Genomic DNA, 24,571 nt, shown 5'->3' with positions numbered 1-24,571 from the left:
TTTTATAATTAAAAAAAGTTATTTACCATACAAAAAAAGTTTTTAAAAAATTGCCAAAAACCCCCAAAAGTTGCTCTAAATTTCGTGATCTTTTCTACTTTCGTCATCCTCAATATGCATAGCGGAATACATTCTGTTCCCTGATAGAGAGGCCGTTGACAGGCCTTTCTGTTTTCGTAAAGAGTGGCGCATGCGTGATGGGGAGCTCAGGGCAAGAAAACCCTTCCTCAATTCCACACCATATGTGTGCGTGAAATTGAAACTGTGAAATTGAAACTGAAACAATTATTGTTATTAGTTTTATGCGAAATGCGTTTAAAACTTAAGCCTCCCAAAATTTAGGCCATTTATTTTTAATACTTCCTTTGCTTCGATTGTTCTAGTGTAAAATTGCCGTGTTTCTAAAACCAAATGTCTACTTTAAAATCGACTTACATATCGTTCACGAGGTAGTAATGTTCATTTATCCTAATGATGTTCTTAGCTGCCATTTAACCACCTCGAAGACCCAGGGGCATATGTTTTTCTGCCCCTGGGCCTCCGAGGATGCCACTTAACATTATTTATTTTCGCTATTTTCTGTATTGTTTGGCACAGGGAATAATAACATTTAACACAAGTATAAACTCTTCGATCTCGTCTAAAAGTGTATTTCATTGCAGTTTCGAGGTCTTTTACACGTCTACGAGTGTTTCTTTTATTAAATTCTATAGAACCATGTACAAATTGGTATATCCTCTCTTAATAGGGCGGTTTTCAATCGAGTGTCGTAACACCAAACCCCGAGCAGTCATGATTGACTTGAACAGCGCAAAGAACCTATCATAATTCGAAGGAAATTCATGTAGCCCGCAGCGTCAAGCACAGGAAACCCCGTGCGAGCAAGACACGGTTGGTTTTGCTTTTCATTGCTTAATAAATGAGAGCGAGTTTTGATAACTAATCACAGATCGAAGTAAAGCAAAACCAAAACAAAGGCTAATTTCTTTGGACACTCAATTGAAAACCGTCTATTTATCGTATCGAAAATTTACACGTCTCTTAAATAAAGAAACGCGGCTTTCAACCAATCAAAGCGCACGTTTTCTAAAGATCATTTTCGCAAATCTAAAGGACTTTTAAATACTTCGGACTGCTTTTGCAGGGTTATCTAAACAATAAGAAACCTTATTAAGGGTCAGTGAGTTTAAAAATTTGGTGCAACAACGCATACCATTTACAAAACATCTCTGAAATATTGCCGCACGTTACACATCGTTCAGTAGGCCACAGAAGCTCGTAATATTTTCAGAAACATATCCTGTTTGACAAAAGCTCATCTGTTAGCTGCGGCGGAATTGGCTTTTAATGTTTCGCTGCAACAACACAAACCAACTCTGACAATAATTAAGACAGTTATACTAGGCAATTTTTCTTGCAACTTGCCTCGCAATTTTGTTCCGACACAAGTTGCACGAATCGTTACCTAGTGTAATATGCTCTGAAATTAACAAGTCTTGCATTTTTTTGGCGCTGCAATTGTTACGAGAAGTAGAAGTCGGTTCTACTTCGTACAACGATGACTGCTACAAAAAAGTCGTAAGACAGTTCATTTTAGAGCATGTTACCCTTGGCAACGATCGTGCAATTTGTGCGACAACGACGCAATGAAATTGCGAGACAAGTTGCAAGAAAAATTTCCTAGTGTAACAGTGCATGCCCTTAAAGGTGAAGTGTCACGGGACTCGTGACCCGTTTTGGCGAAAACGGTATTGAACAATACCTTCACTTAGTTACAAAAAAATTCTGGAACGCCGTGAAAAAGAAATCAGCTGAATTCTTGAAAGAGACAACTCACGGCTCTGTTCTACCGCATTTTTAAAACTAAAATGCGACAACTTGAAACAGGTTAGCCTAAATGTTTTTAAGTTGCAATCCATCGCGACCAAGCCCAACAATGACTAAAGACTTCTAGTACACTGGATGGTTATTTATAACAAAACTGGATCGTTATTTTTCAACGCCTTTGAATTCTTAAAATGACACCAAATCTCCGTGATACTTTCTCTCTGCGTAACTTTGCCAGTCGCTTGCCTTGTTCCTAGGCCTCATTTTACTCGCCGCGTTCAATCCGTCAGGCCTGGGAAACAGCCGCGTATTTTGCTTAATAAAAGCTCTTAGTCGCAGCGCAGTGGTATTTTGTGCGGTTCTTGTCTGTAGTAACATCCGAGAACAAAGGGTTGCTTCGACGCGTCTAAACGTCTATGTCAGGAAGGCTGTTCCTTCTTCCTTGCAATTAGTAAATTCACCACTTGGTTGTGCTTTAAAAATAACACAGCTTTGCCGTGAGTGACACGTCTGAGATTGATTCCATTTACCTGAAAAAAAAAAAAAAAAAAAACAATAACAAAATTAAAATGTAATATACGACAACAGCGTTTGCCTTCGGTTACACATATTTCCCCTTGTTTAGTACATTTACATGTTTTCCCGCGTTTAGCAAAGGTTACACATACTTCCTCTCGTTTAGTACAAATAACATGTTCCCTCGGGTTTGGCGAAGGTTACATGTTTTCCCGCGGTACTTGTTTTCTTTCTCTGTGAGAATGTGACATGTTTTCCCGCGCTTGACACCGATTACATGTTTCCTACTTCCACAGTCACTCCTACATTTGGCAATAGTTACCAACATGTTTTCCCGCGTTTGGCACCGGTTACATTTTTTTTCGCATGTTTTCCAGCGTTTGGCACCGGTCTCCTGTTTTCCCGCGCTTGGCCTCGGTTTCACGTTTTCCCACGTTTGGCACCGGTTTGGTGTTTTCCCACGTTTGGCACCGGTTTCACGTTTTCCCGCGCTTGGCACCGGTTTTATGTTTTCCCGAGCTTGACACCGGTTTCTCGTTTTCCCGCGTTTGGCACCGGTTTCACGTTTTCCCGCGCTTGGCACCGGTTTCATGTTTTCCCGCGCTTGACACCGGTTGTGTTTTCCCGCGTTTGGCACCGGTTGCATGTTTTCCCGCGCTTGGCACTGGGTAGGTCCCACTGGGTACATGTTTTTCCGCGCTTGAAAGAGATTTTTTTTATTTTCCGCGCTTGTTGGTTTGTTTGATTTTATGAAAAATTCCTGCAGTATCGAAAACGTGGTACGTGCTTTCTCCCAACTAAAAACAGAGAACTCAGTAGAGAACAAGAACGTTTTTCGCTAGTGATTTATACCTGGTTATACTCTGATAAACAATGTCATTTAGCCAACCAGAGTGCAAGCAACCTCCAGGCTATATTATAAGTTTTCGTAGGCATTCGTGAAACTTTACCCACCTCCAGAATTCTGTCTCCAGGGACAAGTCCGTATGATGCGGGTCCATCCCGCTGAACTTTTGTCACATATATACTCTATGTGGAGAAACACATTAGCGATTAAATATCATTAAAACAAACCAAAATGGTTTGATAGGTGAACCAGTATATTAACGGCGGCGTGGTAAATAAGTAGCTAGCGTATCAAATGTTTGCCATGAAGTTACCGCATCGAGATTCATCTCCACTAACCATAGCCTGTTCCAGGCTCTCAGTTAGTGTTTTCTTTTTATAGTGAGCAGTGGAGCTACGCTATTGGTGGGAGCATGGTCACGTGGTAAACAAAAATAAATTAAGCGAATAACCGGCGAACGGCTAACGCGAAAATAAAACATACGGATATTGACTTAAGCCGTTCACCGGCCTCACTATCTTACGAGGCTGGAACAGGCTGTCTCCACTTCTGTTACTTTCTTGCTGTTTCTCAACCAAGCAACTTCAATCCACATTGTCTCTCTGCTTCTATTGGGTATAGGAATGTACCAGGGCCTGGTTTATAGGACTGAGGAGGCTTACACAAAGTATATGACACCATAATATCGTTTCACTTATCACAAACCTTGTTGTCATTAGGGTGAAAGGGATTGGAAGCTGAGGAATCAACTCCACCTGCGATGCTGAATCCGAGGTTAGGATTCTTGTAAACTTCCACGTGAAGCTATTCGATCATAACAACGAAAAAGAACAAGTTAATTTTCCTGTAAGCAGGGTCAATTTAATAAAACTCTTACAATTTTAGCTAACAAACTGTGAAATAGGCCATTCCGAGTTGCTTTGAACCTCATTATGAAAGTGAGGATAAATGCAAAATTTCCATTTTGAAAGCTTTGCACTTAGCATAATGAGGTTCGCAGCAACTCGGAAATGGTCTATTACACAATTATACAGGAAAATATTTCTACAAACATTGTTAGAAGTCGTCTTTAATGATGACTCCCTTTTTAACTATTTATTGTGTTCTTTCTTGTGATAGCAAGTGAAAGGAAGGGTCTAGTTAGTAAATTACAAGACAGTGTAAAAGTTTTATTACATTGGCCCAAGGTTTAACATACAAACTTCCATGCACAATATCCGTACCAAACCGCTTGTTTGTTTCGAAATATAAGAAAATGGTTCGTACTAACGCGAAATATTGCGAAGAATTTAAGCTCAAAACAAAAAAAGCACGAGGGATTTTAGCGCTTCGCAAAGTGTTGCGTGGACGTTTACCACATAGTAAACGGCCAAAACCAAATCGTGCCACCAAGAAACACTTTAGAATTTGTAATTTTTTTACCGATCAAACAAGTGCCGATTTATTTCCGCTGATCAAGAGGAAGTGCACTAATGGGCCCCCTACCCCCCCCCCCCGCCCTCTCCCCTTAACACTAACGATCCCATAGTTTAACGCGCTCTCACTCCTAGCTTCCATTCTTTTCCCAAGTGGTCTATATAAATCATCTCACCAATTCTATGGACGGATCATTATCCAATGGTTCCCCATCATCTTGTGATGATTGTACGGATAGTTGAGAAGTGCGCGATTCTGTTGAGTTGCTCCTTGTCCTCTGAAATCCGACGCGAGCTGCCGGCGCAACATGCTGAGGTCGCCGATTATCTCCGACATTTCCTTGTGTTCCATCGACTGCCGTTTCTCCTCGTTCCATAGCTCTTTCGCGCTGAAGCTGCCGCACTCTATTTTCAAATCTCTGCGCATCTTCTTGTGAAATTTCAAGTCTTTGTGAAGCGTTAATTTCCGGTCTAACGTGCGCGACTGGTTGTCTGCCAGCGTTTGGTGGAACTTCCGGTTCCGGTAAAATTGAGCGAACCGGAATTTCATTGGCAACTTCCGGTTGAACTGAGTACTGTGGAGGGGGTGACATTTGTTTCCCATGAGGACCATCTGTAACAGCTGCAGTGTCCAGCACTCCATCTTGTGTAGTGGACCATATATGATGGACCACATTTCCAAGACCAGCTATCCCATCAGACTGGTTCGTAGCCTCGTAATAAGACGGTGGTCTCAAGGGACCTTGAAGAAAACTAGGCTCTTCCTCGTTAAAAGAGAACATGTCACCCAGTTGCCCAGTCTCTGGTGTTCCTGTGGAACGACTCCACAGTCTTTCCACACCTGCACGCCCAGGATGCGAAGATAAGGAGCTTGGAACTTCTTCACGGAACGAGTGTCGTGATTCCAATGACTGTCTGCTATTGGCTTCAGAGGGTGGGGCAGGGGGTGTTCTGTTTTCCCGTGGGGAATAGGGAGGGGGAGGATGATACACAGGGGGGATCCGAGCGGCTGGTTCCTCTGGAACAGGCGCTTGTCCCTGAAACAGCAGTAAAAAGACTGTGATCAGCGTTCAATTTCTTGACATTAACCGAATGTATTATTCTCTCTTAGTCGAATGTCAACACAAAGTCAAGCATGCTCATTGTGAGAATACACGAATTGATCAACGAAGAATACTGATGCATAATAGGAGCCCATCCTTGGATAATCAAATTCTCCTAACTGATATTAAAAATATACGGTGAGGCTAAGGAGAATACGTATTTTGATGACAATACTTGAATGACGGCCACTATCAAATCAGACTTTCTTGTCACAATAGAAACTGTAAAAGTTAGTGAATGTCTGGTCTTATTATTTGAGTTGGCAAGGTAAATTGGCCACCTTAAGCTGTGCTGTCCACGAGCGGCACATCTCCATAGCCGATCGGAGTTGAGAGATGCCCACTACCTTAACCAGAGGAAAAGTCATTTATTATTGCAACTGCAGATAACCCACATCATTAAAAACTGGATCGTTGTATAATGCAATTACAGGGATTTGATTGGCTTAACGGGCCATGGTATATGTGCCATTATACCATGCCCGAGAAAAAGTGACCATTTAATTGTCTTCTGGAAGTTCTTGCAAAGCGAAATCAGCAAGATCTAGCAATATTTCTTGATTGCTATTAATAAAACAATTCTTCCACTTCACTTGTGGGATATGAAATGATTGTAGCCAACTCGGCGCTAAGCACCTTGATGGCTGTCTATCATCTATATCCAACGCATGCTCGTGGAATAATTGTTAATTATTATATAGTTACCCCAATAAGCCGGTCCCCAGGTATACTCCTCACAGTTGCCACTTGTGTTCTAGTCACAGGCTGTGGTTCAACAGATTGTTCTCTTAGCACACTCCTTGTATTACCCTGCTGGGTGATACCATTTGATATTACCCTCTGATTACTGTTCAATGGGTGAACAACTACTACTGGTTGGTCCCTGCACTCTGGACCTTGATTCGGAAGTTGAGGAGCCTGCAAAATGATTGTAACAAAGTTTCTGAATGATTTAAATAGAAAACGAGCTTGATGGTATCATGATAATTTAACAAAAATTTAATAATTTAAAAGTTATGATTTGATAGAGGCACATATCATGGTTAGTAAAAGGTGCACTTTCTTGGCGATTTTTCTGTCGTTTGGTGAAAACTGCAGCTCAAACATTTGACAAAGAACCTTTTTTCTCACCTGAAATTGCTCTTAGAGTGCTGGGAAGAAAATATTAAAGATTCCTCAGAAGAAGAACAAACTACAAATTATCAATTTCTAGCGACTTCTCTACAACATACAGGAAGAACATGAAAACAATTGGCCAACTTTTTTCAAGTTTTAAATTCCATGCAATTCTGAGTGAAACGAAACATCAGAGTAAATTTGACATGATGCAGTTATACCGCTCAGCCCTTCAATTGCAAATCACGAACACCTTACGAATACTGTTGCCATGGAGAGTAAAACTGACCCACCCAAGCCCTCAATTTGTTTGCACCCTCTGTTGCCAGATTCCATTCCAGTAAATACTGTACTCAAGAAAGCAGTCTAAACAGGCAAACTCAACAATAGCACAGAGAAAACAAACTTAAGGCTATTTCTCTGTCATCTGAGGAAAACACACAGGCACCAACCTGCTCCTCATACCAGGGCACCTCAACCGTACGCACCTCTTGTGTCCTTAGCAGCTCTGATTGATGATTGCGTTCCACTGAATGCACAACTACAGCCACTGGCTCTGAATTGGATTGTGTTTGGTTTTGTCTATGGGCTGATTCTGGAGGCTGAGGTAGAATTTTGTTGAGGAAACTGGTCAAGACAGACTTACACCAATAGCAGTAAAGGTTCAATGTGCAGTTACAGAAAATATCCATACCCACCTCAAGGAAGGTCCTTGGAAATTTTGAGTGGGGGGGGGGTCTGAAAAAGCCAAATTTTTTTAAAGGAAAGTACAAAGCTAAACTGGAAATTCCAGTGGGGAGGGAGGGTTCAAATCATAAAACCTTCCGTAGGGAGGTACAGATATTTTCTAGAACCACACAATAACATAGATAAAGTACAGGCACAAATTACATGTTAGTTGATGGACATGCTGTAATTGCAGCATTTGCACACCTGATCCAAATATATTGTTGTACTTTTTAGTCATTATCCACAGAAATTGTAGGGGTGCCTGGAACATAGGCCTGAGTGACTTCTGACAAACTGTTAGATTCTCCTTCCAAATTACCTTGCATTTCCTTGTAAAAAGGGGGAGATTTTAATGTGAGATCAAGAGTCACTTAAGCCACCGTTACACATTGAAACTTTTAGAGGAAACTTGTGTGCAACAGCGAACAAGACCAGTTTTATGAAGTGGTGTTACACGGTGAAACTCTTGTTTTATCAACACTGCGACTGTTACAAGCCGTTGCAGAAGTAGAAAATGTTTCTACTCTTTGTGAAACTTGTCTCGCAACGGAAGTTCGAAAAAGTTTCACCAAGCATACCATTTTACACTGTGCAACTCCTGCTGAAACTTGTTTCGCAGCGCCATTGCACACAAGTTTCAGCTAAAAGTTTACACGTGTAACGGCAGCTTTAGAGACTTTTTCCACACACCACTCCAATTGTAGGGGTGGAGACAATGGTGGAATTTCCAAATTTCGTACAGTATGTTGACCATGCATCTAGAACCTGACTGTTTTTATTGAAAAAAAAATATAAGAAAAAAAGTAATGCTATTTAAGGTCAGACATCAATAAATTATTAATAAAAAGTATTCAGGGTTAGGCTGCCTGGCATTTTTAACTCTAAGGTTATTTCAGGCAGCCTGAGTACCCCCTTTCCCCGTAGATGGAATGTACGTCCATAGCAAGATTACCCCGGAATTTCAACCTGTTTCCATTCATAGTGAATGCTGCAGATAACCCTGCAATTTCCCATTCTGAAGTTCAAGTGGAAACGATTGCTATTTTAAGTTTCATTAACCCTTTAAGCCCTAACAGTGATCAGCATCACATTTCTCCTTGTAATATCAATGCTTATTCAACCCAGGCTGAGCTCATGAGAATTAAGGATATGATCACCCAAGGTCAACATGATTTTCTTGGTATTTTATTGACTTCTCCCCAGTACTTTAATAAGAAAAGTATAGGAACAAGATGGGAGAATTTGTTTTTTGATATTTGGGTTAAAGGGTTAAGTGATTAGTAAAGCATTAGTAAGTGAAGTGTGTGCATCCTCACCAAGTGCTGTTGACTGTGCTGGTAGTAGTGTTTATGCTGGTGCCGTTCTTGCTGGTGACACAGGTGCTGAGGTGGTAAAACATGTTTTGTTACCTCTATATCCTGCTGTTGCTGTTGTTGCTGTTGGCGTCTACTTGCCAGATACTGCATTGCACGATCCTTCACATCCTTTGGGTAAGGCGACTGGTATCTGGCCAACCTTGACTGCAAGAAAATTCTCAACTTATGAATAAATGCTTGGCTGAGGACAGTATAAGAACTACAGTCAACTCTCGCCTTGTGGACACCTAGTTATTACAGACACCCCGATAATACGGACAGTAGCTAAATCCCCGGCAAAAATAAATTACAGACATTTGATCGCTATAACGGACTTTCGCTATTAAGGACACTTAACCTCGCGGTCCCGAAAGCGACCGCAATAAAGGGAGTTGACTTTACTAGTGACTTTAGAAAGACAGACAAAATCAGGGTGTAAAGGCTGAATCCGATGCACCTAAGGGGAGGTACGCAGGTATACTACTGAGGGGGAGGTACAAAGACCCTTTTGACAGGTTTAAAATTAGCAATTATTGTGGACTTTTTTTTGGAGGGGGGTTAGAATTTTTCTGTTGGTGTCATCTTGCAGTTGGGTGAAGACATTTTGGCAAGGGTGTTTTAAGAGTTGATGTGCATTTTGTCACAGTTCCTGTCCACTTTTTTCCCATTTGGTTCATGGCCATTTTCCTTCATGATCCTGCCCACCCAAACCCCTTGCTCTATCACCATCCTAGCTCCATGAGAAACCATTTGAGGACAAATAATGTGAGGTTCCAGAAAATATCCATACTCCTCCCATGGAAGGTTTTTCGTTTTGCACCCCCCGATCCCCCCAGGAAATTCCAGTTTAGCTTCATACTTTGCTTCTAAAATTCTGACTTTTAAGACCACTTTTCCCTTAGGAATTTCCAATGACCTTCCATGGGGTGGGTATGGGTTTTTTCTGGAACTACACATTCCACTAAATGATATTGGTGACTAACATACGACAAGTGCCACATTCATCAACCCTACCGCAAACTGTTTAGCTGTCACCAAGAAATTATGAAACTGGAAAAAGTCAACCCCACATCTTGAGCCAAAAAAATGTAACTTACCAAATAGTCATCTTCGTCAATGTTGAAGACGATTGAAGATCTTTGCCTTATTTGTTCTTCCAGAAGAGAGGCAGGTACACTGCTGGAGTCTTCACTTTGTTGTTCAGATGATGATACTGGAAGATATGAAGGCATGAATTAGGTGAGATGGATAAAGGAATAAATACCGGTAAGTATTTTGCAATAGTCAAATTAAATTGTCATTATGATAATTTTTAACATAATTTTAGGGGCAAAGAACCCCTCTTTCATGACAAATTTCTTTTTAACAGACCAAGAAAAAAAGAATGGTAAAAAAGGGGAAAAGGGAAGAAAAAAAAAGGGAGAACTTAATAAATGAATAAAACAATGAACAAAAATAAAGGAACAGATAACAGTGTAAGCAAGAAGGCAAGGAAATGAACAAAGAATGGGAGGGAGGGAGGGATAAAAAGGGAAGGAGGAAGGGAGGGAGGGAACGAGGAGGGGGAGGGAAAAACAGAGGACTGAAAGAAGGTAATGAATGAAACTTTTCATTAGCAATTTACAGTGAAATGTTTTATACAACATGATTTTGATTCCAAGCAGACCTGTGGAAAACAAGACCAACTAAAAACTCATGTCACCAAGGTACAGAGCAGGCATGTCAAAATGAACAGAGTTTTTAGTTGGTCTTATTTGACGCATGTCAAAATGAACAGACCTTCTTCAGCAGGAGGCTGTTGTGGAAACATGTAACATGTCAGCACATGCGACTGTGTTCCATGATCAAAATCAGACTGTAATGGGACCATTGGTTTGGACTGAAAAGAAAACGAAATCACTATGATGAGTCATGCATAATATAGCCAAGTAAATGCTGCCTGCTATTGATTAAAATTACTTTCAAAGAAGACCAAAAAAATACTTTATAACACAGCTAGCAGAGCCACATGTTAGCCTGTTTGAGCACCCTGATGGTGTGCGCAAACTGGACCTGCTGCCTTAATTGCCAAAGATATTTAGGACCTTTAGATTTGAGTACGAGCACAAACAAACAATATTTTTCAATTCACTACTACCCCAGAACTCTTACTCCTTCGCATTGCTTACCAACAGACGACAAACAAGTAGGGACTATCTAAGGCATGCAAAGTAGATTTGAAAGTCATTCTCGAACGCAATCTTGTGATCATACTCAGATCTGAGAATCTCAGTAAAGCATTACAGCATGAATCAGTTGTTAATTTAATCGACATTACCTGATTCTCTGAGAGCCACAGAGCTTTTAAATTGGTAAGTTTTCTAAACGTGTATGGTAGACATTCCAATCTGTCAAATATGAAGCAAAACAGATGATTAGAATGAATACCAAGAATACCAAACATGAGTAGGGAACTTAAGCAACAACGACAGCGACGCCAAGGAAAATGTCACTTGAAAATATAACTCCACGATACTTCAACTTTGTCACGATTATTCCATCTCATTCAAATTGTACGTAGTGAGACCGAACAATCCAGGAAGTAAATTGATAAGAATCAGACACAAACAATTTGAAACCAAGAAAATATAACTCCACGATACTTCAACTTTGTCACGATTATTCCATCTCATTCAAATTGTACGTAGTGAGACCGAACAATCCAGGAAGTAAATTGATAAGAATCAGACACAAACAATTTGAAACCAAGCAAATTCTCCCAGAGTAAATTATAGGAGCTAACTGAAACAAGGTATGGAGAAACACTATGTTAATCACACTCATGATCACCTGTTGCAAGCTAGGTTTATCACTTGCAGGTTCGGCATGCGACCAACATCATCAGGAATCCGCACAATTCTGTTGTCACGTAACGACAGTACAGTCATCGCTGTGCAGCTGCCTAACTGGCAAACAAAACAAAATCTTTGAATATCAAAACTGTGGCAATGCAAATTGTGTTGTTCCAGAAAATATGCACACTCCTATCCCCCAACAAAAGGGATTGGAAATTCCAGGGGTAGGGGAGGGTGGGGGGGGGGGGGGTCTCAAAGGCTGAAAATTTTAATGGAAAGTGTGAACCTTAATTGGAAGGGTAGTGGTCTAAAAAAATCCCTGCTGTGGGGAGGTATTGATATTTTCTTGAACATTGCACTTAATTCATTATTAATTAATAAGTATTGATTAACTTGGCACTTCTCTCAATCAGATCCACCAGCCTTGTGAAATTACAAAACAATATAACATTTATTTATGAATAAACAAGAATACAATGATTATTTCAATACCTCTAAAGGAATAGCTTCTAAGAAGTTTTCGTCAGCGTACAAGACACGCAGTTTTCTCAAGAAACCAATAGAAGTAGGCAAACTCTAGAAACATTAAAAACAACATTTCAGAGACACAATTCAAGATTTAGACAATACAACAAGCTTACAACACTGTCCTTTTGTATATAAAACCTTAGTTTGTAACTGGACACTGTTGTTCACAACAAAGTTGTATGGTCTAAAAAAAGCTGGTCTAGATTACAGGAATAAAACATGACCCCAGCAATAACTTTATCTTGAATTCTGTCAGAATGTTTAGTCATAAGGTAAAACAAATCAGCTGAGAGATGTATAGCCCAAAACCATTTATAATAAGTGTTAATTGTTTCTGGTTTACCGTAATGTTTTTTATCTCTTATCCAATAAGTGAAAAAAATTCAATGAAAGGTCAAGGCATTTTTTATTTGTTCTGTAGTAAAAACAAATTAATAAAATACAAATCACCTCTAATTCATTGTGATTGACTACCAGTTCTTCCAGATTGGACAATCTACAAATTTGAAAATGAAGAAATAATCAAATGGAAAAGAATGCAAAGTGAAATGGAATTCCCAAATGGAATGCGTATAATGGCAAAATAAATAAATTACCTTCCTATGCTAACTGGAAGTTCTCCCAGATGGTTTTCATCAATTTTAAGTGTCTGTAAATTAGTAAGGGCACCTACAATACAAAATGTTTACTAGGTTCTTTAAAATGACAATATTTAGATTTCATTAAAGTAGCCAGTTTTTCTGATCCTGAAAATATTATTAAATAAATAATAAAATTTCTTTCATTATTTTAGTCAATCATAATTTTCACATACCAGATGATAAACCTGGAGAAAATTCCGTAGTTACTAAAACAAGGAATGACCTAAAATGACCTAACATGATCTAAAATGACCTAAAATGATCTAAAATGACCTAAAATGATCTAACATGATCTAAAATGACTGTAAATGATCTAAAATGAATCTAGAATGATCTAAAATGACCTAAAATGATCGAAAATGATTTTATTTTTTTAATTTTATAACAAAGACTAGTGAGCAGCACAACAGAAGACTTCTTGTAGTTTATTTCCGACGCGTTTCGTCTCTACCGGAGACTTCTTCAGGGAAATTCCGACAATTACTGTATCACAACTGCGGCTTTGATTGATGCAAAGTGTCTAGTTTTTCCCCAGCAACGTGGTTTTGATTGGTGCGAAGTTCCAAGTTTCGCTCAGCAACGTGGTTTTGATTGGTAGAAAGTGCCTAGTTTTTCCCCAGCAACGCGGTTTGATTGGTATGAAGCGAAGTTCTATGTTTCGCCCAGCAACGCGGTTTTGACTGATGCAGCTATTTTATATGGAACTGGCACAGAGAGAGTTATCTTTCATTCATGTGCTACCCTTGACTTGTTAACTGCATGTTTATTTAAGGAAATAGGCCTTATCACAGTGTTCGACGCCATTTTGACGAGTAGGCAAACAGGCTTGACAAAACAGTGTTTGTATGGAAATCCGATGTCAAATAATTTTGATAAAACATCGCTTCTGAAAAATTCATGAATTGAAAACTTTTGGCACTAGAAAGAGAATTAAGAAAAAAAAATTGGAGGGACGTAACTGTGCCAGAAAGCGTTCAGCCGTGTTTTGAATTTTTCATACATTTGTCTACATAGCGAACTAGCCGTGAACTGCTACTAAAAATAGTTCGCGGGAAAAAATACTGAAAACCGTGATAAGGCCTATTGATGCACAGATAAGCCTTTACATTGTTTACAAAAGCGTTTTATCAGTGTTTACACAAGTATTTAGCCTTGTCACGTGGCTTTTAATGTGCGACCGGAAAACGAACCCGAAAAAAATTGGTCAGTGCGATATTTTTGGGTCTTCCAGACTGACCAAAAAAAAAAGATTCGCTCATTTTGCGGTTTGTTTACACAACTTTGTCATCGAATTGGCTTACGTACAACCATCGGCACTTTTCGAGTCTTCTTTTGTCTTTCCGGTAGTTCACAACAGCTTCCTGGTATCAGCTTTTACTTTGGTAAGCACTCAGTTCTGTAATTCTGTAATTTTATCTTGGTTTCACTTCATTTAGATCATTTAAGAATATTTCAGATTTATTTTAGATGATGTTAGGTCATTTTAGATCATTTTAGGTCATTTTAGATCATTTTAGGTCATTCCTTGTTTTAGTAACTACGAGAAAATTCCACTTTCTCTTATCAAATGCATTCTTTTAAACTGCTTTCCAGGAGGAGGGTTGGTGTTAACAACAGATTTAATCAACACACTCACTTACGGGGTTGCCAAACACTTCACTCACCAATGTTTTCTACTGACAAAGTGTGGGGGAGGATCATTGGTGTTTATAACAGATTTGAAGACACCTACTTTAGGGGGGGGGGGGGGGCACTTCACCCACCTACAATAGGGAACTTAAGCATAGACATTTTGAGTTGAGCCACGGGCAGCAACCGGAAATTGAATTTTTCCCTTTTCAGAGTGTTTTGACGCCATTGCGTTTGTAACATCAAGCCACAGTCATCAACAAATGCTTTCCCTGTGTGTGGCAAGGAGCAAAATCACACCAAAAAAGGAAACATTCGACTTCCGGTTGCCGTCTGTGGCTCACAAACGTCTGTGCTTAAGCTCCCTATTATCCAGTGGAAGGGGGGGGGGGGGGGGGGGAGGGTTAAAGACACTTGGGGAGGGGTACACATCATTCACTCACCTATATTATCCAGTAATTCAAGCAACACATTGTCAGATAAATAAAGATCAGTCAAGGACTGAAGGCATTCTATTTCAGGAGGAAGACGCTCCAGCCTGTTTTTGGAGACATCAAGGAACAACAGCTGTCGCAGAAGCCCTATTTCCTAGATGACAAATCAAACAAATTTGAAACAAAAAACATGATTATGAAACTAACTTTCACTCTTTGAAATAGTAAGGTCTTAACATTCTCCCCTTCTGGGGATGAAATGGGTTATTCCAGAAAAAATCCACACCCCCCCGACGGATGGGGTCGTTTTTTAACCCCCCCTCTCACCTGGATTTCCATAAGCACAAGACCCCCCCTCCTGTCTGGATTTCCAAAACAAAAGACCCCCCTCCCGCCTGGATTTCCGGAAAAAAATATTAGGCTTATTAAATACGCACAATCACGTCTAGAAGATGTTCTTTTTTAATTTCTAAAGCTTTGGCTAATATTAAATACTCTATCGCGTGGAACTGAAAAAAGAAAGGAGCAACAATGCGAAAAAGCGAACGAGTTCATCCTTTGTGCCCAATGGACAACACGCAAAAACGCACTGGCTGCTTGTTCAACTGTGCCACAGACGATGGGACTTCAGAGAGGTTACCACTGCCACTACGTTTCCAAAAGTTTTTTCGAGGTACAGATGGCTACAAGTTCCTCTCGAGTATTTTCGACGAAGAGGGAATGTTTGGACCAAAATTATTTGGAATTATCTTCTTCAGCTGATAGCTCTGCATCCTTACTTGCACAAGTAAAAAATTCTTCTGCCTGACGCAGTGGAATCCACGCTAAGAATGCAATGGCTGACGTGAAATTACACAACAGTGGTGAGCTGGGTCTGGTACGAGTAGAAATGTGTCAGGCGTTTCAAACTCTTCGTTGCAACATTGTTGCGATGGCTCGTTCTTTACTATCTTGTTGTTTGTGTTTTCTGCTATAAAAGGACCTGCGAAGGAACTTAGATTATCATTTATCTTATGTGAGAAATATGTGAACAAGATATTTCTATTATTTTCAGGGTCTGAGAGCGCTGAAGTGTCACCGAACTAAACGTTCGAAACGCGTGAACTATCGGTCGAAATGACTCCTGCAGAAGACTTTCTTAAGTTCAACCCCCCCTCCCGCCTGGATTTCCAGAGTCTTTGACCCCCCCTCCGGTGAGAATTTCCAGAATCCCATCCGTCGGGGAGGTGTGGATTTTTTTCTGGAATAACCCAATCTCTACTTTTGTGACCATTCAATGAAAGCTATAGTATGTTCCTGTACTGCTGTTTATCATGGTACGTAAGGCAATTGCAATTAACTTTTGAGTTTTAGAAAAAAAATTGTCAGGGTGCATGGTCATTCAAATGAAAGCTAGTGAACAGCAGTACCTCCTTATTAGGTTAATATCTTTATTGTGGTGTACAAGGTGGTTCTAACTTTCAAGTTTGAGAATGAAATCTTATGATCCCATTCTTACATGTACTTACTGGAGGAAGTTCTCTTACGCCATTGCTGTCCATCCAAAGTTCTTTAAGGTTCACCAAACATCCAACAACAGTTGGCTACAAATATAAAACAAAATTTATGATAACAAAGTAAAGGTAAAATTTCAACAGCTTAGACTTGTAAATAATGATGGTGATATTGATGATGATAATGATGATTAGGATGATCACAAGGATGTCAAGATTGATGTTGATGGTGAGGAAGAAGACGATGATGATGGCATGCAGATCACACATATTATATTACTTTACAATTTTATTCTCTTTCAGTAGCCATTAATTAAAATGACTTTCCAAGTTAATGTTTTTAGGTCACTTACCAATTCAAGGAATTCATTATTTCCAATATCAAGTCTTTCTAGATGTGTAAAGTAAGACATTGACCTTAAAAAAAAAAGAAAATTATTTAATTAATGTCAGTAAAAAACTCATTAATTTCTGTCTGTACACAGAACAGCACTTCAAAGAGAATGCAATTTCTTGTACAGTCAACTCCCTTTATCATGGACACCCTCGGGACTGCAAGTTAGTGTCCTTAATAGTGAGAGTGTGTGATAGCGGGAAATTATTTCATTCAAGCATCTATTATTAATTTTTGTCAGGGATTTAGTTGCTGTCCACATTATCGGAGTGTCCGTAATAGCGAGATATCCACAAGGCTAGGTTGACTGTATTCCTTAAATGATAATTCGTTTCATACTACACTGAAAAATAGTAGTCTTGTTTTCCTCAAGGGATATTACTTAATTAATAATTAATTAAAACAATGAATTATCCAACTCACAATATTTAGGCATCACTAAAAAGACCGTAGAAACACTAAAATGAACAAATTATGAATTTTGAGTTTATAACTTACTCTGGTAAGGATCTCAAGTGATTGTCTCTCAGTTCAAGGATTTTCAGTTTTGATAACCTACAAATAAAAAACTTAGAAAATGATGTGTTTGTCCCATCAGTGTGTGCTAATTGAAACAGCAAAATACAAATATACAGCTTCAGGGATCCTAAATAATAATAATTATGAATGATAACAATCTTAAGGAAGGGTGTGTTCATCACAAACTGGGTTTTACAGAACAGCCCTGCTAAAAAATTAAAAATAAATAAAATAATAGTAGTAATAATAATAATAATAATAATAATAATAATAATAATAATAATAATAATAATAATAATAATAAAGCAAGAAATAGAAGCTCTAAAACACACTGTACACAACATGAAAACACTATAGGTTTATTGGTTTAACAATAAAGAGCCAAGGATCCGAGCATTAAGGTACTTCCTTACATGTATATAAGGCCTGTTCCAAACGTAGCACTACTGCCATGCCGAACTAAATTCAAGAATTTAATTCAGCTTAAACACAGCAGTAGCCGACGTTTGAAACCATTTAGTTTGGCAGGCTGAATTAAGTTCGGCACGACTATTTAGCACAGCAGGCCCTGTCGTGCCGCACAGCAGTAGAGCAACTTGGTGTGCTATTGCCATGCCAAGCTAAATTCATAAATTATTTTGATGTCTTCTGGGTTAATTTTGTCGTTTTCTATATTCTTTTGAAACCACTGCCATGCCACTGCCATGCCACTCCTGGGTCAAATTGATTTAAGTTCGGCACAGCAGTAGCACGATGTTTGGAGCAGGCCTAACTTATGTAGGTATAGTCAGCACAAGGCATATGGGTTTTGAGCTGTTTGGTCTAAAAGTCTGAAAATGAGCATGGCTGGTTTACAGACCTGTTCTGAAAAGGGCATGGATTTTAGAGACAATGTCTGAAAATGGGTGTGGATTTTAAAAGCCAGGTATGAAAAGAGTTCGTGTTTTAGAAGCAAGTTTGAACATGGTAAAGATTTTAAGACAAGTATGATTTTGATAGGGCAGGTATAAATATCGGTATGGATTTCAATTCAGAGCCTAAGGTCCAGTTGAGAGTTTTCTGCAACCACTTTCAGCCTTCCCAATGATTTTCTCCAGCACTAGATAGAATCCCTCGGCTGAAGGCGTTTTACAAAGGAAGAGGAGCACAAAGATAGGGCAATAAAATCATTCAAAAGGCAGGGAACAACTCCAGAAAATTCCTACTTATCTAAGATGCTTTATGCAACTGGGCCCGGCTTGGAACGGACACTGACCACTGACAATTTAATTTTGCTCTGAAGGTTTTGGAGAACCAGCCACCACATTCTTAGCAAGAAATTCTGACAAGAACCCCCTCACCTCCTACAACGAACCAAAGATGTTAAGGTGGGGGTAAACGTGAATTTGAATAGAATTTTAAGAGGTTTAAAGAAGAGATAAAAGAAAAAAAAAGATTTTTAAAACACCAACAGACAGCTGATAACCACGCAAGAGCACCCCAGGTTGCTAGTGGACTAACTTGGTATCCCTCTATTAATTATTAACTACAAATTCTGATTTTGAAACTTCACTAAATCTTCAATATTTCTTATTTCTCTTGATTTTACCAATCCTTCTAGAAAAACTATCTCCTCCCAAATATACCCAAAATTCACCTAAAAATTCACAAAACACCCCACAAGATAGCTTTACGGGATAAGCAGAGAGTTTTTGGATTGCTTGAAACGTGAACGAGATATTTCCATTAAACCGATTTTAAGCGGCGCGGAAATGGCTTTCAGGTGTACCCCTGCCTTAAGAGAGTTCAAGCTGATGTTAACACACCAGACTCACCTTCCAAAATTTGATGGCAAACGATCCAAAAAAGCATCATTCAAATAAACATGGGTCAAATTTAAGAGCTGTGTAAAACCATCTGGGATTCTATTAAAAATAAAAAGATCAGTAGTTTAATTAGACACTCTTCCCAGGTTACATTCGTCATTACAAACCAAGATGGTGGGAGTTTGATCGAAGCCTAAGAGTCTCGAAAATCCCACGGAAAAAAGGGGACTGTGAACAGTCTACCTTTTTTCCTAATAACATATTTGCTCAAAGGATCCCAAAGAGTGGAGCCTCCCTCCCCTAGCCTCAACCATCCCCACCCCTATCCTTCCTACCTAAATAAATAAATTTATTTATTGGGTTATTTCCAGAATTTTTTTTAAAATTGAACAATGCCCATTTGGAATGTTGAGGCTCAGAATATAATGAAATGAAATTGAAATTGATATTTAAACCGAAATTTATATTTCAAAATATTTTATTGGAGAATTTCTGCAAATCTCAATTACAGTATCATGCTAAGAAACTTGATCTATCTGGCAAACAGTTATTAACAAAGTTTTTCTAAGATGTTCACCCTGATATAAAAATTAAAACAAAAACAAAGGGATGTATTAAATAAACATTATTTTATAAACGGCAGATGTGAATAAAAATTTATTCGCCATAACTTACTTGCCAATTGGATTTACACTAGCGTCGAACTGTTCCAAAGACTTGCAATTTTTCACACTTTCCGGTAAATCGATTATACCTGAGAGAAAGAGAATAACTTTAAAGTCAAAAAATACAAATTTAAGGTATAAAACAAGTACAGTTTTAATCTAGAATATTTTGAATTTCTATGATGTCGAAGACGTAAAACAAACTTCAGTTCATTCTAACTCACCGTTCTTGCTAATATCAACTTCTCTCAAATTCGCGAGGTTAGAAACAGCTGATGGAAGAACAGTTAATTCATTATCGCTTAAACCGAGGACATGCAAACTCTGCAACCCAAACAAAGCCTGCGGGTAAAATAAAACAAAGGAAAATTAGCACATTTAAATAGCAACGTACAAGCTGCAACGAGCGGTGATGTCAAAATTGCGAAGGCCAACAAAGAACGACTTAAGTAAACTTCAGCGGATTACGCTAAGTGCGTACCCTTGGTAATTCTCGAATCTGATTAGCATCCAAATAAATTTCCTCTAAGTTTGGTTCGGCTTTGAATACATCCGTAGGCACTGAAGTTAAGTTGCAGTGTCGCAAATCCAAAACAGCCATCTCTCCAGATCCTTCGCACTCGACCGAGAAACAACTCTTTAGTCCAACCCATCGGCGCATTATAAACTTGTTAGAACATGGCAGGAAAGTCTAGAATTGCAATTCTCGCTGCGTGAAACAAGGACATCACTTCCGTTCAACGATTGCAGGTCATTTTGCCAACAGCTTGAAATCCACCGAAGAGAAATTCGGCACCTGACAGCTAGCACTGCCAAAGCAAAACAAACAACTTTGTCAAGATGTTCATCAAGTGTACTTCTGTGACAAAAGAACCTGGCTAAATCACTCGAGTAAACACCGCAGTTATGGCATGACACTTGACAGACACCGTAAAATTCCTGTTTAACAAACGCTACGGTTTTTTCTTGGTCGACTTATTTTACCGTAAACATTTCTGTTCAATTTTCAACGCGAAATACAAGCGAAGCTCGAGGAAAGCCAACTCTGCGTATTACACGGCTTCTTATTGGACACTATTGGACACGGTATGAAAGCATGGTTTGAATAACCAATCAGAATAGGACTCGGTCAGTTCTAAAAATACCGCGACACCTCCAGGCTTTCATATGAGAGACGCACCATTTGAGCGCGCGATAGATTATTATGAGGAAATAAATGTTCTGCAATTAGGGTAATGAGAATTAATTAATGATTGTACGGAGACAGTACTTTTCTCTGATAAAATATCTCAAATCGTTTTACGCCTTTAATAAGCAGCCTTGAATACGATGAATATTTCAAACTAGCTTCGGAGCTAAAGCCATCAAACTACAATTGTTTTAAATACTCAGCCACAATTGTTCGTGCGCGTAATGGCTTACACCAGCAAGCGTTGTGGAGGTAGCTCGCAAAAACCTTTTAAGTCTTTTTTGTGTATCCCATATTATATATTTACTGATTCCTTGATTGCAAATACATAGGCTCAATCTTTAAATCTTCTTTAGTTTTTACTCTACTTCAGGAGAACCTGATGGGGCCGCTCGACTAAAAACCTACTCTGTAGGTTGGAATAGAGCTGGCTGGGAACTGAATACATTACACGGTTAACTGGCTGGAACGTTTCTAAATATCTAGTTTGCTGACATTTTTTTTTTATTATTAAAACACTGGTTCTAGCTGGGTAAAAAATGTCTCGTTTATTTTTCCTGCCTTTCAGGACCCCTGTCAGGCTCGTAAAAAATCGATCTAACCCCGTCTTTACTAGTCTCCCTCGCAGCCGTTTTTTGGGCTGTCACGCAACGCTCCCCCCAAAAAACGGCTGCGAGGGAGACTACGTCTTTACCAATGAAATTTTTAAAAAGGCAAGTTGCGCGCAAGGAAATAACGGCGGCTCCACTGGGTTGTATGTGAAAGTATTTTACACAGGACATGACCAGTGATTTTCTTCCACTCGAAAAGGCCGTAAAATACACATGGGCCTCTCCAGGCATTTTTGTCCAATAAAATTACCCTCTTCCGGAAATTTGGAATACCCTCAAGTATTGTTCCTTGATCCTGTCATATTAAATCAATCAAAAAGGTTTCGTTTTCAGGATCGAAAATTTATGTTGAAATACAAGCTTTCGATTCCCTCTCGGAATCACAAAAGATTTCGAATTTCCCCAGTTTTAATATGCTGCTACGCAGTAATTATTTCATGTTGCCCTGACATTTTTCTTAAATCTCTCCAGATTCGCGGAGGAATTTCCTGTGAAACAGGCCCTTGATCTTGGACACCTAAGGGTTGCAATCCTCCCTGCGCGTAAATGTATTTATCGATGTTATATTTTCCAAGGTTTAATGTGCAGAATTGGCTTAAAGGCTATGAATTGTACACAATTCCCGTCGACAATTTGACAAGGACATGACAAGGGACATAAATAAAACGCTTCTTGCCCTACGATGTCTTCGGGCGACTTGCCAGCTGAAAAGAGAGAAAAATAAAACCGACAGCGGTACCTCTGGACACTTTGCCGGAGCGTTGAACCATGACGATTTTCGGCCCGCAGTTCGCTTATGCCAGCTGGAGATGGTTCCGCACTGCTTTCCGATACCTTGTCCCCGACAAGACAGTGAGGGAGAGAAAAGTCGGCCCCTAAACCATATGAGACAGATCCCTTACGTTGACACCTCAGTTCCACCTTACTGACTCAGCCTTGTATATTTATGACAATGTAGTCATTTTGTCTTCCATGTGGTACGTTTTGAGGTTTGAGCATGCGCACGGGCTAAAACGATGTTATAACAGAAGGATGACTCGTTGTCAAACGTCAAACGACCTGTAGTCTTGGAGGTACCGCTAGTAAGTGTTGGACTCCTTTTACCTTATTTCATTCTTACAATTTTTATTGCCGTTTTCCCGAAAACGATTGCTCCTGCGATGGATTGTTGACATTGTTAAGGGAATCAGGTCGTCACTCGAAGAGCTGTGTGAAAGCCGTTGCTATTTTTCTGTTTTTGGCTATTAAGTCAACAACAACAACAACAACAACAACAATAACTTTATTTGTGTCAAAGAACTTTAGCATACCTGCTAATTGGAGACACACTTTTTACTGTGGTGTACGCCGAAAACTCTGCCGTTATATGCGTCAACAGAAACATTGTTGAACCAAAATATCAGCAACTGAAATATTGCATTCTGGCTTTACAATATATAGGAGAGATCGGTCTGATCGAGGTGGTGGTGGAGTTCTTATCGCAATCAAAACAGCCTCCTTCAAACCTGTCAAGGAATTTAAACCTGAATCAGAAGCCGAGCCGCAACAGCTTGAGATCATTTTTGCCAAAATTACTACTACTACTTACTGGTCAAATAATTTTATTATGTTCTTGCTGTAGGCCACCCAATGAAGACCCAAGTTGGATGAATGTATTCGATAATTTTCTGCATGAAGTTTGTGACCAGTTCGACAATATGCCATATTGTCGAACTGGTCACAAACTTCATGGTAATTTCGTAACTTTGGGTAATTTCGGGTGATTTTAATTTTCCAGACAACCTCTGGGACTCCATTGACAGCGCATCGGGTGTTAACAAACAAGCCTTTGTTGAAACCCTCCACGACTACCTCTTGAGACAACTCAATAAAAACGCACTTGTGGCAACAACATACTTGACTTTGTTATCACTCTTTTTCAGTCACTTTCTGCCTCTTTTTTTAGTCGCTCGCTAAAATTGAAATTCTTTTCGTTTCCCGTAGTGATGATTTACTAAACGAAACGAAACTAGAGCGTGATCGCTATTTAAGTTCTACGATAGCCAAGCGTTTCCGTGAGTTTTTACTCCGTTTTTGTCGCTCTCGTCTCAACTTCCGCACGATGAAACTACGAAAAAACGCACAAAAACCTCACGGAGCAGCTAGTTTTACAAATGCGCTAATTGGAAGCTTTAGCAAGGACGACGGCGACAGCAACGAGAACTTCTTAAAAGCAACAGGCTTAATAACCAAAACAATAACTCTGCACGTGCATTACACTTTTTGGTACATTTCTTTGCCGTCACTGCACGACTAGGACGTGACATTTCCTGATGGGATGCTTTATGGAGGACGTAAAAACACGACGACGAATTTTTCTTTCTCTTTCTAAACTTGGGTGCGGTCTCCAAGAATTTAACTCCACGACATTTCACCTACATTTGACATTTAAAGCGAGTTGAAATAATTGCGACGACGTTTAAAAAAACGCAAATTCGTTTTAATAGTGATGTTTTTTCTGCCATCGTCGTCGTCGTTGCTAACGATCCCTAATTATTGAACTAGAACTTCATCACAGAATGTCCAGTTTTGACTTCCTGTGGAAGCCGTCATATTAAGAATGTGATCAGGGATGTGAGTGCGTGGGAAGTCAAATTACTTAACATAAAAAATGCAAAAAACAAAAAAAATAAATCATGGCATCAAAGCTCTCTTCATGTGTAAAGGCCATCTCGAACACAACTTTCCAGCCGTAGCAAATCTGGGACAAAAAACACGATCTTTGAGGAAGGGCTACCGAAATGGAAAAAGCATCAATTTAATTTTCTGCAGTGGTATAGCTTTACTGTAGTGAAATTTTTTAAATCAAATTTGTAAATTTGAATAGCGCATAATTCTATGACGAGATAATCAAATACGCTTTACACTAACAGTATAAGGAT

General features: G+C 39.3%; 1 protein-coding gene across 5 annotated transcripts; it reads right to left on the bottom strand.

Moving 5' to 3' along the window:
• Positions 1-629: 629 nt before the first annotated feature.
• Positions 630-20,908, bottom strand: LOC146475560 (uncharacterized). 5 transcript variants are annotated; one of them, XM_085115940.1, is made up of 23 exons: positions 20,738-20,906; positions 20,332-20,659; positions 20,075-20,192; positions 19,861-19,939; positions 19,195-19,284; positions 17,360-17,416; positions 16,821-16,884; positions 16,483-16,557; positions 14,984-15,128; positions 12,867-12,939; positions 12,721-12,766; positions 12,235-12,318; positions 11,738-11,853; positions 11,226-11,295; positions 10,688-10,787; positions 10,006-10,121; positions 8,870-9,073; positions 7,277-7,426; positions 6,414-6,626; positions 4,782-5,642; positions 3,896-3,994; positions 3,298-3,372; positions 630-2,357 (listed from the first exon to the last, which is right to left on the bottom strand). In XM_085115940.1, the coding sequence occupies exons 2-23, from the start codon at positions 20,509-20,511 to the stop codon at positions 2,247-2,249; spliced, it is 3,126 nt and encodes a 1,041-aa protein (XP_084972066.1). In that variant the 5' UTR covers positions 20,512-20,659; positions 20,738-20,906; the 3' UTR covers positions 630-2,246. The 5 variants fall into 5 exon arrangements, with proteins under 5 accessions (XP_084972066.1, XP_084972068.1, XP_084972069.1 ...); XM_085115942.1 differs by having other exon boundaries at positions 8,963-9,073; positions 20,332-20,908; XM_085115943.1 differs by having other exon boundaries at positions 7,313-7,426; positions 8,963-9,073; positions 20,332-20,907.
• Positions 20,909-24,571: the final 3,663 nt, after the last annotated feature.

This window comes from Pavona decussata, unplaced genomic scaffold (genome assembly GCF_977016875.1).
Source record: "Pavona decussata unplaced genomic scaffold, jaPavDecu1.1 SCAFFOLD_84, whole genome shotgun sequence".
Classification (NCBI taxonomy): Eukaryota; Metazoa; Cnidaria; class Anthozoa; order Scleractinia; family Agariciidae; genus Pavona; species Pavona decussata.
Note: the sequence above shows the minus strand (reverse complement) of the source record. Positions and strands in the feature narration are given on the sequence as shown.